Genomic DNA, 18,555 nt, shown 5'->3' with positions numbered 1-18,555 from the left:
TGCATTTATTTGACCACATGTACAGTGTGGAATAATTTCAAGGGTAAAGATAGTGAATAGTGGAAAATCTTGTACAGGATACAGCCATTAGTACCAGGTCTATCCTGTGTAAGGGGGGGTTTATAATGCTGAGGGTCATGCAATACCTTCTATCATGCACATTCTCTATGATTGTGTATACTGTAAACTTCCAGGTAGAGACGTTTTATTCTCAACAACTTCTGTCTGACCCCTGGAATCACAAAGTAGGACAGATGTCAGCAACTTGTTATTACTTTTGGTGAAATAAATGTTCAAAGTGAACTTTAGCTACAGTAACCAACTATTACATTACATTACATGTCACTTGTTAGACTCTTTTATCCAAAGTGACTTACATACATTCAATACTGTGGGCATCCCCACAGGAACAATTTGGGGTGAAGTGTCTTGTCCAAGGACACAGCGGGATGTTGACTGCAGTGGGATTTGAACCATTGCCCCTGTGATCCGAAGATCAGCGCACTAACCACTGAGCCACAACCTCCAACTATCAGTTGCGGAATGGTTATTTATTTTGAATAGATTGATTTGACAGAAGTAGCCTCCTGTATAGGTAGAATATTCCATTATATGGCACTTTATACTTGTTATTTACTACATTTCAATGAGAAATATTGTACTTTTCACACCACTACAAGTATTCATCACAAAGGTGACTGTACTGTACAAAACACATGATACACTTGTACGTTAAAGCACTATACCTCTTCAGAAGTATAAGTAAATACAAGTGGCTTTATATTGAGGAACTACAACATTAAATTAACTATAACTTTATAAAAAATACATCAATTCATTAGTGATGAAACAGAATAAAGTAACACTTAAAAGAGCCTTTTATATAATGAGTTACTTTACTTTTTAAGACATTTTGCTGATAATATATTACCTAAGTAACAATTTGATGGTAGCACTTTGTAATGGAGTATTTTTAGAATATGGTAGTTTTTTCTTTTGGTGAAGGATCTCAGTAGTTCTTCCAACACTGCCCTCTACCTTGTTGAAAGTCCAAAGTCCAACTTGTGTACAGTGCAACCCAGGCACTGCAAAACATACACATCCTGGACAAACACTCAAGATTATGACTGAATTTTAAATCATACTTTACTTAAAAAAACCAATGATTTTCAATTGGACAAATCTGCAGGTTGAGGTCGATCAACTCATTTAAATGAACTCATTTAAAAAATATGTATCAAAGTGTTGCATACTACTAAGAGACAGTCACTGGAAACAACTTCCTGAAACTTGCCTAAAAACAGGCAACTTTGGGCACTTATTTTGGAGACACCATATAATCGGTTAAAAAAATTATAATAATTTGTTGATCAATTTGTTTGCAGTGTGCAGATCAGTGAGTTATTAAAACAGCCGGGAAGCGACACCTCAACTTTAAACCCTCCGGGTGTCGCAGACCCACTCACCGTCCTCATGGAACCGCGCAGCCTTCATCTGATCGACCATCGTCGGGATCTTGTCCCACTGACACTCGGCCCGATAGCGCTCCACCTCCACTTCCATCCGGACCTGGGTGAAGGAGACCCGGGATGCCATCGCCGCTCTGTCCCGGTGGTGACTGTAGTCCCCGGACACGATGGGAGTGACTGCAGACTGCCAGGAGAAATAAACGTGTACTCTTTGAGTGCGGATGGGGGGAGTGGGGGTGTGAGTTACGTTACTATCAAAAGTTCATTATAACAGAACAAAAAGCACAAAAGTAAATAGGCTGCCGACATTTTTTTTAATTGTACACATAATGAGGGTTTAATTGTTAGGATGTTATTTGAAAGTTCATTTCGACTACTGACTCCTGTCCGTTTCTTAAAATCAGAGTGGCACTATGATACGAGCTGCAACGATTAATCGACTATTATGTTGTTGATCCAAATGAGAGAAAAAAACAGCCATTATAGCTTTAATAAAAGGATAATAGGTAATTTGTCATGCATAACATTGCATAACATCCTATATCCAGACTTAACAAAAGGAAGGAACTGCTTTCCTGTTATTATATCGTAGCCTACTAAAGTAAACATATTAGTGTTTTGTACAGAAAAACAAGACACGTGGTGACATCACCTTGCACGTGTAAGAACTTGCATTTACTTTGTTTAACTATAATATGATATTTAATAGAGATCAATCGATTAATGGAGGACAAAATCTGGAGATTAGTTGATGATTAAAAATAATTGTTATTGCAGCCCTTATTTTTGAGAGGTCATTATCTGTAGTGGTTGAAAATAAAAGGAATGGTGTCCTCCCCTAGAGGGACCTGTCCTTAATCCTCTCTGTTAACACTTTAACTGGATCAGGTAGGGCTTACGATGCAGTAATGCAAAGAAAGCTGTTCCATAGAAACCAAAACAGACAGGATGCATGCATATAAGAAGCTGTTTTTTAAATGTATGTAAATGTTAACAGTGTTCATTTCATAAATGATTTTGTTGGACTCAAAATCCATTTGTAATTGATTGGCTTGCACCCTGATCTGGGTTCAGCAGCATTAGCAGGCTGGGGCTGGCTAACCTCCTGGCTCAGTTACAAAATAATAAATCTGTCAGCTATTGCACAGTAACATGCAAATGCACTGACTTAATTATGCAGGTTACAAAACATACAGAGAGGACTATATACCAGGGATGTTAATGGGGGGAAACTGCAAACGATTGAGGGACAAATAAAATGAAAAATGCACATGACTTCACAAGCAGTGGAACAACAATTATTACCATGTATCCTATCATCCACAGCACAGGGTGTAAATACAAGGGTAAACAGGGGTGATTGACTAGGCTACTGAGGGGTGTAACTGATCAGCTACTCTTTGACATTTAGAAAAACCTCAAGTCTCCTGAACAGAGATTTAGCAGCGTCATTTTCTCTCTGGAAACTTGACATTTGTTTGTATATTTGACGCTTCTTCTTCTCTTCTCAGTAAACTCCACCATACAGCATGCTCCTGTGTGTGGTGTACAAATGACAGCTGAGCGGCTACTTCACACCGCCTGCTGACGTAATAAAAGAGTCATCACCTATGTCAAGATAGTACACCATATAGTAAAAATACATTGTCCCCTGTAAAATAACATTTGTACAGTTCTAACAAATTACAACTCGAAAATGGCAATATTTTTGGAAATTATAAAAAGGTTAGTTCGTGTCAGCAATACATAATGTACTAAAGAGACTTCACCCGGTGTACTGCCAACATGTAAAACACGAAGGAAGCAATTGTAATCCAACTTGAAGGTATTTCTAGGTGTTATGGCTGTATTATTGTCTTGCTACAACCTTAAACTTGATCTCAGAACAATTACATGGTATGATAAAATAAATTAAAAATAAATATAATACAATAATTTAATCGTAGGAAGCTTGAAATAGCAATGTAGTATTCCTGTTGCGTCTAGCGAGGTTAACAGTATGGGGAGTCTTCTTGCTCCGGCTGTATACTCTTTGACTACTTTAACCAATCACGATGAGCTGTCGTGTCCAAGAGCAGCTACGGCAAGCCACTCAGTCCGAAAAGGCTCTTACAGATCATTTTTGAGAGGCAACAACTAAATCAACATAACTGTCTACCGAGTCAAGTGGAGATACAAATCATTACCGTGTAAGTATTACAATGACCCTTTAAGTAATTACATCACTGTACGTATTGTATGGTTTGTGCATTTAACAGATAATGATATTTCAACGCAGTGGAACGAAGCTTCATGCTAACAAATGTTATTACAGCCATCCTTTCTGCTAACGTTAATATTTCTATTAACTTTGACTTAAGATAACGGTTGTTATATAACCTCGTGCTACATACAGTATGAAACTCCATGTTATATTTCACAGCAATTAAATATCGATATTCATCCCATTGTTTTAAAAGGTTATTGTCTTTGCCTCCTAACAACATATGGCTGAATGTTTCCATAATTGCACAATTTTGATTTACAATCACGACTTAACTAAATATTGTCTCCTCTGTTGGGACTGTGGCGCAATTATCCATTTAAGAAGGCTCTCTTAAATTATAGTTAAGAATTAAATGTGTGCGTTGCACATTATTTTGTATACTTGATGCTGTGGATCTTTGCACAATCCTGGGACAATTTTGCATATTCATGCACAAACTGCTTGCTCCTTTTTATTTTCATTATAATTTTCTTATACAACGTTACATAGTTATATTTAACTAATTTGTATTTTATTCATATTTACATGATATCATATTTGTCTTCTATGCTATTATGTACACATCAATAGACCAGTACATTCCTGGAATGGGAAAACCTGTAAACCAGATTCTGATTGTCATAAATGGATATGAATTAATTGGGAAATAGGGTGTGAAGGAAGCAGACTGTTGAAAGGTAGAAACAAATGTGAACATTTGTTTCTACCAACATTTGATCGAAATCGCAATACGGCAAGTGCAATATAACATTGCAAGAAGCAACAACATTTGATAAAGGCTAAATATGTTTTAAATACAAAATGTAATTAATTAATATGGAGCTGCAGAGATATTTTGACTTACAAGTTGTAAGAAAAACGTATTTCTTTCATAGAGATCCGAACAAATAAAATCCCACCACAATAATTTAACATATTTTTCAATGATAATGACAAATATGATACCAAAAATGTTAATATTCCAGTTAACTTTTATGTAACCTTGTGGTATATGAACCTCCCAAAATCCCACCATTGTCATTGAATATATTTTTCAATTAATCGTGCAGCCCTGCCCAGACCCTGCGGTCCGGATGTCGCCATTCAGACCAGGCAACATTTTTCCTATCTTCTATTGTCCAATTATAGTGAGCCCGTGCAAATTGTAGCCTCAGTTTCCTGTTCTTAGCTGACAGGAGTGGCACCCGGTGTGGTCTTCTGCTGCTGTAGCTCATCTGCTTCAAGGTTCCACATGTTGTGTGTTCAGAGATGGTCTTCTGAAGACCTTGGTTGTAACTAGTGGTTATTTGAGTGACTGTTGCCTTTCTATCTTCTTGAACCAGTCGGGCCATTCTCCTCTGGCCTCTGGCATCAACAAGCCCTTTTTTCGGCCAGAGATCTGCCGCCCTCTGGATTTTTTCTCTTTTTCATACCATTCTCTGTAAACCCTTTTTTTGTGTGTGAAAATCCCAGTAGATCAGCAGTTTGTGAAATACTCACACCCGCCCGTCTGGCACCAACTTTGCCACGTTCAAAGTCACTTAAATCACCTTTCTTCCCCATTATGATGCTCAGTTTGAACTTCAGCAGGTGGCCTGACCATGTCTATATGTCTAAATGCATTGAGTTGCGCCATGTGATTGGCTGATTAGATATTTGCATGAACGAGCAGTTGAACAGGTGTACCTAATAAAGTGGCCAGTGAGTGTATAATGTACTATGGACCATCGATTTATACAACACAGTAGTCTTAAAGGGGACCTATCATGCAAAATGCACTTTGTGATGTATTGTATACATGTGTCCCCGGTGCGTTGGGGAACTCACGCAGCGTCAGAAAATAAAACCCTCTCTCTTTTCCTCTGTACCCAAATCTTTTACAAACGGGTGTACAACGAGCGGATACAGATTTCCATCCGCTGTGACGTGTCCATCCACTGTGACGTCGGATGGACGGAAAGTTGCTATCAGAAACAATGCCTGACGTGTTTTGGATGTAATCTCGTCTTTGTTTACATTAGCAAGCCTCGCTAACACTCAGAGCTAACCTGTACTGTGTAGAGCAGTGCTTCTCAAACCTTTTTCAGTAATGTACCCCCTTTGAAACATCTTCTCAGCCAAGTACCCCCTGACCGACCCCCAACATTTTTGATAGAAAAAGCCTATACAAATCATTACAATATAGTGATGTTCCATCAGTGTGTGATTTATTAACTCCTTCATGTATGAATTACAACAAACTGGATATTTCCCCCTTTATGCATGAAAAAAAACACATTTTTTTAAAACAGATTTTTCCAAGGAGTTTTTCAATTGAAGTGAATCGAAATAATACATTATGAAAAACTATAAAATACAATACACACATTTGAATGTTTATATGAGTACCCCCTTGGTGGTTCTAGGAATATTTTATATACAATTGCGTTTTCTATATAACTTATTGTACTAAGATTATTTTCGTAATCATGCATGCTATTTTTTTTATTCACTTTTTTTTTTTGTATCTCACGTACCCCCTGCAGTACCCCGACTTACCCCTAGGGGTCCGCGTACCCCCATTTGAGAATCACTGGTGTAGAGCACAAAAAATGAACTCACCTTGTGATAAACCTGCAAGAGAAAAAGCCTTTGAGCTCCATACTGTTTCAGAAATAATCCTTGACATGGTTTAAACAGGATGGCGTTTTATCACAACAGAATTGAACTTTATCTCCGGTAGAATTCTGATCAGGCATTAGCTCCGCCTCCTCTTCTTTATTTTTTCAAGCTAAGGACCCAAGATCCACGTTTCTCTAACAGGGCTGCAAAAGATGGGTTTGAGCAGTATGAGGCATGGCTACAATGGGTGATCTGTTTGGTATTTTGAAAAAAAAACGTCTCAGACATGTTTTATATAGGTATGGCCCTACAATATATTTTTCAAATATAGCATGATAGGTCCACTTTAACTTGCTGTCTTTGTCTCTGTGCCCAGCAGAATGAGGCGGTGTAGTTCTCGGTGGGGGGGTCTGCTGCTCCTCCTGTCCTCCTATCTACTGTGTGTCCACTCGGAGGTGGAGCAGCAGCATCAGCAGCAGGTGGTGGAGAGTGCCGCGCACGTGACCTCTCACGGTCACCTGGACAGAAACATGGTCCAGGACAAAGAGTGAGTGTTGTGTCCACATTCCAACATGTTCTCTGACAGCTCCATGCAGGACTTGTTTGCTCAGAATGGAGGACTTTGGACACGTTTGGCTCCACTGTCTATGTAATCTGTGTTGATTTGACTGTCCTCTTCTTGTCTCCCAGCCACATCATGGAGCATTTAGAGGGAGTGATAGACAAACCGGAGACGGACATGACGCCACAGGAGCTTCAGCTGCACTACTTCAAGATGCACGATTACGACGGCAACGACCTGCTGGACGGGCTGGAGCTGGCCACAGCCATCTCACATGTGCACAGAGAGGTGGGTATACGTATGAAATGTTTTTTTGTATTATTTTGGATGTGGTGGAAATGTCTCTTATGTTAAGGGGACATGCTTCAGGTGGATAAGTGTTTAACTAATGTAGTATATGGGCATGAAAGTGTTAACATGTATTCCCTACTTGATCACTAACATTAAGACAATCTTTTTTTAATTAAATGTTTTCTGAAAAGTTACATTTCATTAGTCAAAGGAGGTACCATCTATTGCTTACTACAAATGTACAGATGCAACTTTAAAATATCTATTTTTTAGGTTTCCTTTACACTTGTCTAAAAGAAGACAGGTGTCTCGCCTAGAGGATGGACTAAAGAGGACATGTGTGTTTATTAGGGATGTAACGATACCAAAAACTCACGGTACAATAATATCGCGATAACAAGTCCACGGTACGGTATTTATCGCGATATTGAATAATAAAGAAAAAAAAATTCACTTTTTTTTTTTTCCAATACATTTTTTTTTTACTCGGAAAATGTTTCTTTATTAAATAATAAATCTGATTTGTACAGCATTTTAGTAGGACAGTAACAGACTGGAATAAGAAAACCAGTGTTTTGTACCTATAGTACTACCAAACAAAGTAGGCATTTTCTTTGTGCCACTGCATCTCACAAATAAACAAGGACATTTAATAATCAGACCCTGCAATAAAATAAATCAAGTTTCACTTTAGTTTTTCAAGTAACTCAACTCAAACTCACTAGTCACTCACTCAGCATCATCAGACAGGTTTTTAGGAATATGAGAATGTCCACATTTCCAGGTATTTATAAGCTGGGATGTTTGGGCATTTACAATATCCCCTGCTCTGGAAAAAACTCTCTCGCTTGGTACTGATGTTGCTGGGACAGCAGTGGTCGCGTTAACCGAATATTTTATTTAACAATGACGGAAAAATCTGAAAGCAGTCTGTCATTTTGACAGATTAGAACAAACTCGGAACAGCGCCAACGTTTCCCCGCAGCGAGGCTCTGGTGTTATGCCGTGTTATGCATGCCCTCCAAAAGGAAATGATATAGTTTCCAAACCGTACTTTGCCGTACATGTCTGGGAGGTTTTGCTTTACGCTGTGTGCGCTCCCGCGAGGTGCATGCACACACGGCATAACACCGCCCCCCCCCCCGTGAACTGTTCAGACCCGACGGGTAATAAGGGATTATGACGGACATTTTACGATCCTGTCTGTCAAAAATGACGGACAGTGAAAAAGTCTAACGCCACCTCAGTGGGACGGAGAGATATGCTTTGGCCATGGGTGACAGCAGTGGGTCAAACTGTGCATTGTCTCTCCACCACTTCAAAAACAATACAGTTTTTCCAAGAAGGTGAGGCTTATTGACAGGGCGAGATATACATATACTGTTGGTACTTGTCAATGTCTCTAGGTGTGTAAATGTAGCCCTGTAAATACGATGTCCTTTTGTGTTCTGTCGTTTTATGTTCATGTTGTAACCTACTTGCTGCCATGTTGGACAGGTCTCTCTTGAAAAAGAGATCGATGATCTCAATGGGACCACCTGGTTAAATAAAGGTTTAAAACAAAAAAAAGTGTTTACATTTTTTTTTTTTTTCTTTTTAAATTAATAAAAAAAAGAAAATCGCGGTCGATTTTGTCAGTCTCACGACCGTATTGGGACTTTTATTTACCGCGATATTCGGTATATCGTTACATCCCTAGTGTTTATACGTTTATATATCATATACTTTAGTAAGAGTAAACGCTTATCATTAATGAAAAGCTTTTCCAAACTGCAAAACACATTTTAAATGGTTCCCTCATTGTAATCTATTTAAAGAAGTGCCACTCCCATCAAGTAAACTGTGACCTTGTTTCCTCTGCTTTAACAACCACGGATGGTATAGCAGCTGGAATTAATTTGCTTTTAAGAATCTAAATGTTTTATGAAAGTTTACAATATTAGAAAAATGTCAACTACAATGATGGCTGCAACTTTTTCTGATCTTCTTAGATACCATTCAACTCACTTTCAGATTTCAGAAAACTTGCAAAAGAAAAGCAACACTAAACAGAAACCCAGATCACTTTCCATGCGGATATAAATAACCAAATCTATCTCGTAAATAATGAGTGGTTGCTACACATATACAGTGATAAACCGCATTTTATCTTCTTATATCTTTCTCAGGAGAGAGGGGAGCACAGCCAGCCAATGAAAGAGGAGGACCTCATCGTCCTTATCGATGATGTTCTTAAGGACGACGACAAAAACAATGACGGGTATATAGATTATGCAGAGTTTGCCAAATCACTGGAGTGAGGTATCTGAAATTCTTCATGTCAACAAAAACAACAACAACAACGGCAAGGAATCTGCAGAGAGGGGAGAGAGCTGAGGAGCTGCCACCAACGTTTAACCTCTGCTTTCTCTCTCACAGGCCATCAGTCAGAGTAATAAGTCAGTTAGCCTGGAGTTTTGGAAATATGGACATGTTTTTTTCAAGTGATGTCCAAGATGGTCTCAGTTCATTTGGTTAAGCGTTTAATTTAATTTATTAAGTAACAAAAAAGAAGGGGAAAACAAAATGGCGTGATGCGAGACTGACTGGTGAACACGTACAGGGACATTTCTTTGTAGATTCCTTGAAATCATGCCTTTTTTTTAAAGAGTCGGTTCAACCAATATCACTAACAAACGCAGTTTTCTATTAACCCCTGATGGGTTTCTAACCACAGATACATACCCTCATTGAATATGATACAAAACAGTTAAATGCGGGAAACCATTATTTAAGGGCTGAAACAGCATTTTCTCTCATTTATGGGTTGAAAAATGACATAACTTTAATTTGATTATAAAAATGTATTATTATGATATTTTTTTTTCTAGAGATACTGCTTGAAAAAGTCTGATACAATTAAAGCCCAATACTTTCATTTAGTACTAGTACAACTATCAATAACACAGTGGCAAATGACAGCCAAAACTTCTTGCATTGCTACTAAAGGGAAACGAGAGAATTGATGTTGTAATTTTGGGTGAATTGGCCCTCTTACATACAGGACCTCTATAGTGCGTGTCCTTCTTTGAGGGGTACAACACACTTATAACACGAGCAAACACACCCTCGCTGTGTGACGCTCACCATGGTGGACCAAAGATTCCTTCTGTGAATCACATGTGCTGTTTGTGATGAGGATGAGATGCTTGAAAGTGGCCTTGACTTGATCAGCTGTGTGTGTGTGTGTGTGTGTGTGTGTGTGTGTGTGTGTGTGTGTGTGTGTGTGTGTGTGTGTGTGTGTGTGTGTGTGTGTGTGTGTGTGTGTGTGTGTGTGTGTGTGTGTGTGTGTGTGTGTGTGTGTGTGGTGTGTGTGTGTGTGTGTGTGTGTGTGTGTGTGTGTGTGTGTGTGTGTGTGTGTGTGTGTGTGTGTGTGTGTGTGTGTGTGTGTGTGTGTGTGTGTGTGTGTGTGTGTGTGTGTGTGTGTGTGTGTGTGTGTGTGTGTGTGTGTGTGTGTGTAAACTTTGCAGAACTGATGAGGTTAGTTTATTTTTGAGGTTGCTCGCTGGGCACCAAATATAAATTATTTTCTATGGCTATAGCTCCATGAGAATTACGGAAGCCCTGAGAGGCAAATGAAGGAGCCAAGAAATAGTTTTTGCCTGCATAAAATGATATTGCAGACGTTTATTTTCCTCTACTTCTATGAAACAGTTTGGGGGAAAAGGCTTGGCAAGGTGAAAAAAAACCTCTGGCAAGGATAATTTGAGTTACTTTAAAAAAATGTGTGAAAGCGGATGGAAAAACGTTTTTGTCAGCTAAGTTTTTGTTTTTTCTCTAGAATCAAGTGGAATCAAGATTTTGATGACCACACTTTGGTTTGTAAAAAAGACATAAATATTTTTTTTCTCTTTTAAAACATTGAGTTTTGGTGCCCCTTTGTGGCCAAAATAAGTATTATAATGAAAAACACGCACAAAAAATCAGCTGGCAAAACTTTTGTTTCCAACTGTCATAATACAATGAAGGATCTTAGAAATATTATCCCGGCCAAACTGTATGTTTCATCTGTGTTAAAGTAATCAAATCATCAGCAACAATCAGTACATAAATGGATCACTCGTTTTTTTTCTTTCACTTGCCTCTTATAACTTCTGTATAATAGCATAATAAATATATGAGCCAATCACAATCTGCTTCACTGTAGCCAGCTGATACTTGACATAAGTCTCACAGAGTGAATGTAAAGCAGCAGCGCCATACTGCTGCTCCTTCATCACTGGATAAGCTCCACTCAAAGCACACTGGTTGATGCAGCTGTTTAGAGATCGGACAGATTTCCAGTAAAAATCATTAGCTGCCTTTTAAAACAGAAACAGATCAAACATGTCAGGTCTGTGTGTGTGTGTCGATCTTTATTGAATCCATCTTTTTTTGCTGGATAAATGAATTCTATATCGTGTCATCCAGTATTGATTCATCAATCAATATATCAAAAAAGACATGTTGTCTTTGAAATGTGAGATATTAAAAAGTATCATCTAAAGAATTTCACATGTGTTTTTTTTAAATTAGATTATGGTAAAGGAATTCCTACCACGTTGCATTCATGAAATCACGTTTAAAAGGCACTCGAGAAAAATTACCTTTATTGTCAGATTGACTAAAAAGGGTTTTTAAAAAATCAAGTTTCACATTATGTGCTATACATAACTTAAAACATGGTAAGGATGAACATGTAATGGCTGAACATATTGTGAAAGAAATAGAATGGTGCAGGAATGAGTCCCAAAGCCAGAAATGAGTTAGCATTTTACCACTTCAGGTTCAGATTTTGATACTATTCTACACATTTAAGGCTATTTGAAACTTCCGACTTTTGATATGATGTGAAAATGAAATGAGTTTCCCGTTAAATTATGACGATCACTGAATTGTCTAAAAGTTATTTTAATGTAATATTTGGCTTTATAGGTATGTTACTTCTCAGCTCCAGTGTGAGGCGGGGTCCAGAGGCTGCATGGAGGCCAGGGTGAACATGGGGGAGGGGAGGTTGCCCCTCAGCGGGCTGTACCAGTCCTCATGCTGCCGCGGGGGGGCTGGCTGTGATGGGACAATGGGGCAGGGACATTGGCCCGGGTGGCAGGGGTACGCCCCGGAGGGCAGCATAGGGGGGAGGCGGGGGATGTGAGCCAGGGACTGGGTGTAGTACTGCCGGGCCATGGTGGGGGGCTGGACCTGCATCCCCCCCAGCAGCGCCCTGTGGCCCGACATCCTACCCACAGGGAGAACCTTGTGGGAGGCTCGCTCCTGCTTCCTCTGCTTGGCTCTTCTGTTCTGAAACCAAACCTGCTGAGACAGAGACCAGGACAGGTTAAAGACAAAGACAGAAACATTGTTATTAAAATGTTTACTAGACCACCAATAGTTCCACAGATGTGTCCTCTCCAAAGCAAACTCACCAGTAAATTAAAGCCAGTAAAAACACAGAGTAAAGCAAGTTCATATTAAAATGTAATTTCTTAAAGCAGCTCGGCGTGGCTTACGTCTGCGTAGCTTGTTTCTCTGATAACCAAAATCCTTCATACATTTAAAATACATATTTAAATTTGACCAATACCTAAAAGATGTATTGTAAAAATGTTGCATGAAACGAAATACAAAAATAAAATAAAGATTTGGCTTTAAGCACATTTAATCACAGTCACATTACTTCACGTTACCACCGCTAAGCTAAAGGTGGCTAAAGTTTAGCTTGATGACATCTGGTAGTTTATTTAGTCACTTGTTAACAGACATTCCCGAGTGGTGCATCGACTGACGTATTTTTTGTCGTAGAACAAAAGGGGGAAATCGCTTAAGCTTGTGTGCACTCATTTAGGCCTCTTACCAATAACACGTTCACAAACTTTGAGAAGGGATCTGGAAGTGCCGTGGTGAATGCTAACTAATTTCCGGGTATTAGGACTTTAGGGTTTACTGCACCACTCTATAGTCTCAAAATAATAGAGAGAAACGCAAAAAGTGTTGCACCCGCCCCCAGCCTCTCCCTATCAGCTGGTCCCACCTGTATGCGAGCCTCGTTGAGCTTGGTAACACGAGCCAGCTCCTCTCTGTAGTAGATGTCAGGATACTGGTTTTGTCCAAAGGCCACCTCCAGATGTTCCAGCTGCTTGTGGCTGAAGGTGGTGCGGTGTCGTCTCCGGGCCGGGGAGGGGTAGGCCCGGCTCCGCCTGCCCAAGCCGACCCCCATGGAGGTCTCACACAAAGAGCCCTTCCTCAGCGACTCTCCTATATCTGTTCTCAGGAGGAAGAAAATACTTTTACTTTTCGGGAGACAATTCTCCAGCTCCTGTTTCCTGTGGCCTGAACTTGTAAGGGCCCATTTCACCAATGACTGTCTGAAAAAAGAGGGATTACACTGACTTTATGGTTCCCACTGCCACCAGGCAACCTGAGAGCCACGGAGCTTTAGCTGCCAAAGGGAAGCTCGTGAGAAAAAGATACCAGAAACTGGGGGATTTGACTGAAGATTATTACCACAAAGTGACTAATCGGACAGATTGGTGCACTGAGCTGACCTCGTCTGTTCACAGCATGGCGGTGAGGGAGGAGACAGAACAAGCTAATTCATGACTTTACCAAATTGTATAGATTTATTTTTCCCACAAAGATTTCGAGTATCTTATTTTACCAAACCTGGTTACTTACTCAAACTGTTAGATTGGGTTAAATAGAACATCACTTCACTAATATTTTGATACTGTTATTAAAGTACATGTCCTCATTCAATTGGTAACTAATACAATTTAAGGTACAGTGCAGTTTTTTATGGCAACATTTTTATTTTAAAGCAGCTATGAGACAATGTTTTGCGCTGGTAGTCAAAGTAAAGATGGACATTGTTAAATTTAACAATTTTCCTTATTTCGTGGTTGTTTCTGGTTATTTGTTGTGTCATTGTTGTGTAATATAACACTAGATCTTGCACTGTTCATTTTTTCCATTTGTTTAATTTGGGGAAAACAGGAGGATATCTCAAGGGATTTATGCTCACACTGTTTTCTCGATTGTTATCTCATGAAGATTATCCTTAGAGAATACATTTCTGACATACGTTTTGATGGCAGTCAATGTCATAGCAATGAATACAATAATTTTGATGTTAATGACATTTAAAGTCCTCTTAAAAAACTTAAACTGTGGGAGACAATGTATTTCCTTCAATAGTTTTACATGTGAAATTACTATTATAAAATGCTGCTTCGTACGATTTACCATGGATGGGTACATATTAGATTTGTTTTTATTAACGTGTGCTCGCCTCTTTATTATGCAAGTCTACTAGTTTTTACTTTAACTTTGATCTACACTGTACCTTTTCTGTTTTTGAAAAAATGGCAAGTAAGATAGATTGTTTCCAGGTCTCTCTGTTTTGCTGTTTTGTACAGGATATTCTATCATTGGTGGATGACATGATGGACTGATAATACAAATCAAACAGTTTTTGACTCACCTGCAGTGGAGCTGACAGTCTCCATGTCAGAGTAGAGCTCTGCGGCTGCTGCTACCTTCACCTGCTGAGCCATCACTGCAGGAACATCTGCACACACACTGACCACACACTCACATGTCCAACCCTCCCGCTTCACCTTTACCTGTCCTGTACCTTTACCAAAGCACAGCGCTGGTTGGTGGACTTACTGCATTTACTTTATATAAACGTTTCAGATATCAGGGTACATATACAATGGAAGATTTGAACATGATCACTAGCTGCCGTTTCATGGTTATTTGAGGGTAGATATTCACTTTGAAATATAATATATATTAAAAGTAATATGCACAATGCCTGGTTGAAGGTAAAGCATATCTTTTCTAAATTTAGAAAAGTTAAATCATCATATCAATGGTAGAGATATGTTGGATGTATAAAAACTGCACAATAATAGATGTTTTCAGACTTAAGCCAGGAGTTTTTTCAAATGTGAGTGATTTAGTATGAATAAGGAGGCTTTTGCATGTTTACAAAAATAAATAGAAATGGAAACCAAACATTTGAACAAAGAGGTTGATTTGTGTACCCATTTGTAAGAGACTTAATAGATTCAAAACAATATTTAAAAATAAGATCATTAACACAGATTCTTTTAGGTTTTTTTTTGTTTGCAACTTTTTGCGAGTAAATCATTTTGTTATTTTGAATGAAATAAAATAAAATTGTATTTTGTTTATTTCTTTCATTTCCAGTGTACACAATTATTTGGAATTGTACAAATAATGTAATGGTATGCGTGATAAGATACGTCTTAAGCCATCTCCTTTTCACTTTCACTGCTTTGGTTGACACTGCTTGAAAGTAATGACTTTTTATTGTTTACTTTACAGTATATTGGTTATTTGTGTGTTTAGGTTGTATTTGCTGAAAACAAAATAAATAAACCAAATCTAATTAATTAAAACAATTAAAACAATAATGGATGAAAAAAATGTAATGTCTTTCCCATTTGTTTCTGCTATTAATGTTACATTTCTGTTCACTTTTTGGATTGTCTCGGAGATGCAACTGCCCATGTGACCACCAGGTGGCTCTCTCACGTCAGGCTAAATTACCAAACCTGGCACATGCGGAAGTCAGAATCCTCATTTGCCTATATATATTTTTTTAAACGGGAGGGGGGGGTGTGTGGGGGGGGGGGGGGGGGGGGGAGGACCACCCAGCTGACTACACTCCCCAGCCTTCCACAAACACAACCCCTCTCAGGTCAGTCCCCGCGCCTTGACTGACAGGGCACCCTGTCTGCTGGATTAACTCAGCTGAACTCCCCTGCCACCTCTCGGGACGCCGGCTGCTATGAGCAGTTCCCATGAGGCTAAACTCAGTCCAGAGCCAATGTAGAAATGCATGCACGTCCATCTAACACTGAGCCGGATACTAGGAAGAGACCCCCTAATGTCCCACTCAGCACTGAGTCATGACAGGAGAGGGCTCACATAGCTGGAGAGCAGCAGCTGGCTTTTTATCAGGGCTCAAACAAGACAGTAATTCATCACGGTCTATATTTATTTGTATAAATGTATAGTGGCGGTAATATGTACTTAAAAACTATTCAAGTATGGGCACATTTAGCATGGAAGCTATTGTCGAGATCACATTTCTAATTTAATATAATTTGTGTGTCGTTGTTCAAATCATAAGCCATTTGAGCCTGTGCGATACATGAGATTACTAAGAACCAGTAAATCACAAGTTCAAACGCAGACTGGACATGTGTCACACTGATACAGTAGATTGACCCCCCCCCCCCTATAGGCCGAGGATACCTTTCCAGGAAAGTGTAATAGACAAAATGCAGCGAATGAATGACCCGCTTAATTAGCCACATGGGCTTCTTTACATGTTAACTCTGGTTGAATTGACAAATTATCCTTGAGATTAAGTCAACTTTATTTTTGATTCCCTGAGAAAATCCCTGGCTTTGTTCTGGCCGCTCTGCGCAGCAACATCTAATTTGATTCCTCGTGACACGTCGCCTGCGGGGGCCAAGTCCTGTGTGTCCTGGAAGAGCTTCCGTGTGTGTGTGCATCCGTGCCACCAAGTCCTCTACGGATCCTCTGACAACAACTCACCCACAACACCACCCTCCCCCCAGCCAGTCTGTTTGCTGTCCTTACTTCCACTTCAGTCTCTTTTAATATCATATAAAGCATTATTTACATATCTTAAAATATGTTATCTAGTTTGAAGGTTTGAGAGAGGTTGGTTGGTTTAGAAGTGATCTCACCACACTGGGAGATTTGAGCATTTCTTCAAAGATTGAACTGTATGTATTGAATTCTTATTTCTCAAAATCACGACCATATTTCGCTGAAACCCTATACTTCCTGTCTCAAAGAGGATGTTACCATATGTCCTCTTCTTCAACCCAGATGTGGGTCTACATGAATTTGGTTGAAGTTACAAAAAAGCTATATTATAAGCTATTATAAGATATTAAGCAATAGTGAAGTAAAACTTGAATTGGTGTCTGAACTTCCTTCTGTTTAATGCCATAAAGCAACTCTTTATAGTAAAGCAATACAGCAGTCCTTCCTGCACTGCAGTGAAGAGGCTTCTTTGCTTTAAAGATCAATTCTTTTTCACAGCATCTCTCCTTTGTGACCTGGTAGTGACCTGTTGCTTTAAAACTGCCTATAACCGGTATAACAATGTATCGACAATTTATTGTTTTAGCATGTTTTAACATGAATACTCAATTCTGATTGGTGAATTTGGACATTTTGAAGGTTAATTCTCACTAACAGACCGCTGCTCAGGAGAACAGACCACTGCTATGGATGATCAAGGGACTATGTGCAGTCCTATTATTCCTAAAAAAAGAAGTCCAGTATATTTAACGTCAGTTGTGGACAACAAACAATAGTTAACTCCATCAGAAAACACCATGGAACACTTTTTGAATTACATTTTTATATTTGTTGCGAGCAACAAACGTTGGAGTCATGATGGTTTAACTGTAGAGAAAAAAAAAACAGCGCAAGAGAAGGAAAGAGATAAACAAACTGAGCGCTGGATGTCAGATAAATCCACAGAAGAAGACAGACAGGAAGTAAACACTAAGGGGTAACGGCTAACATGCAGCACGTTGAGCAGCTAAAGCTACAGATATGTTCCTTCAGGAGCTGGTGGAGACCAAAAAAGAGTCAAGAAAAGAGTGAGAATTAGATTTCCACCAGGTGTCTGGAAACATAATTTAAAAATCCTGAGATATTCTGAATCTGCTGAATGTGAAAATAAGCAACTGTCTAATTCATCTTCTTAACAATTATGGTCAGATTGTTTCTACCACCTCCAAGTGGCCAAAAGAAAAATGCAGGTTGACAAAGTCACCATGACACCACCAATTGGTTTGTGGGACGCTGAACAAGACATTTAAAAGCATCAAAATATTGCAATGAACTTTTCCTTGAATGATTTGTTTCTTTCAATTAGGCAGAAGTGCACTGTTCAGAGACAAATTCATATTTTTCTCACTGCAAATACACCTTTTGTTTGAGCGCAATACATGATAGTCTACTTGTTGTCAGCACTGAAACCCGGAAAGGTTGAGTACCCCAAACTTTTATGGTTGTAAATGTATAGTATGGGTCCCTAGCACATTCAACTGCCGGATGCTAACTTGCATATGATGGGCAATTTGCATAATTAGCATTGGTTAGCATTATAGCAGACAATGGTTAAAGAATGGCGTGGCTGTTTTGGTCAATTCTGTAGTGATTTTGTTTGTTATTGAGGATGCTGAATACATTTCTGACATTTTAAGCATCCGAATGCAGTTTTAACAGCTAATTAACACAATTTATGCTAATTGTGCAAATTGCCCCCAAAATATGCAAGTTAGCATCCA

The 18,555-nt window shown here is 39.1% G+C and overlaps 3 protein-coding genes across 4 annotated transcripts in view; 1 reads left to right on the top strand and 2 right to left on the bottom strand.

Moving 5' to 3' along the window:
• ttc7a (tetratricopeptide repeat domain 7A) overlaps nt 1–1,627 on the bottom strand; it is a 157,623-nt gene extending 155,996 nt beyond the window's left edge. Inside the window, exon 1 of the mRNA XM_034224890.1 lies at nt 1,467–1,627. Within this exon, the coding sequence (XP_034080781.1) occupies nt 1,467–1,596 (130 nt within the window). The 5' untranslated portion in view covers nt 1,597–1,627. The remainder of the gene's footprint in view (nt 1–1,466) is intronic.
• Nucleotides 1,628–3,527: 1,900 nt separating this feature from the next.
• Nucleotides 3,528–9,493, top strand: mcfd2 (multiple coagulation factor deficiency 2, ER cargo receptor complex subunit). 2 transcript variants are annotated; one of them, XM_034224908.1, is made up of 4 exons: nt 3,528–3,658; nt 6,695–6,862; nt 7,006–7,165; nt 9,337–9,493. In XM_034224908.1, the coding sequence occupies exons 2-4, from the start codon at nt 6,696–6,698 to the stop codon at nt 9,466–9,468; spliced, it is 459 nt and encodes a 152-aa protein (XP_034080799.1). In that variant the 5' UTR covers nt 3,528–3,658; nt 6,695; the 3' UTR covers nt 9,469–9,493. The 2 variants fall into 2 exon arrangements, with proteins under 2 accessions (XP_034080799.1, XP_034080791.1); XM_034224900.1 differs by having other exon boundaries at nt 3,537–3,658; nt 6,692–6,862.
• Nucleotides 9,494–11,667: 2,174 nt separating this feature from the next.
• Nucleotides 11,668–14,760, bottom strand: prop1 (PROP paired-like homeobox 1). The gene is made up of 3 exons (XM_034224526.1): nt 14,664–14,760; nt 13,215–13,444; nt 11,668–12,496 (listed from the first exon to the last, which is right to left on the bottom strand). The coding sequence occupies exons 1-3, from the start codon at nt 14,734–14,736 to the stop codon at nt 12,134–12,136; spliced, it is 666 nt and encodes a 221-aa protein (XP_034080417.1). The 5' UTR covers nt 14,737–14,760; the 3' UTR covers nt 11,668–12,133.
• Nucleotides 14,761–18,555: the final 3,795 nt, after the last annotated feature.

This window comes from Gymnodraco acuticeps, unplaced genomic scaffold (genome assembly GCF_902827175.1).
Source record: "Gymnodraco acuticeps unplaced genomic scaffold, fGymAcu1.1, whole genome shotgun sequence".
Taxonomy (NCBI): Eukaryota; Metazoa; Chordata; class Actinopteri; order Perciformes; family Bathydraconidae; genus Gymnodraco; species Gymnodraco acuticeps.
This window is presented reverse-complemented; position numbering and strand designations above follow the sequence as displayed.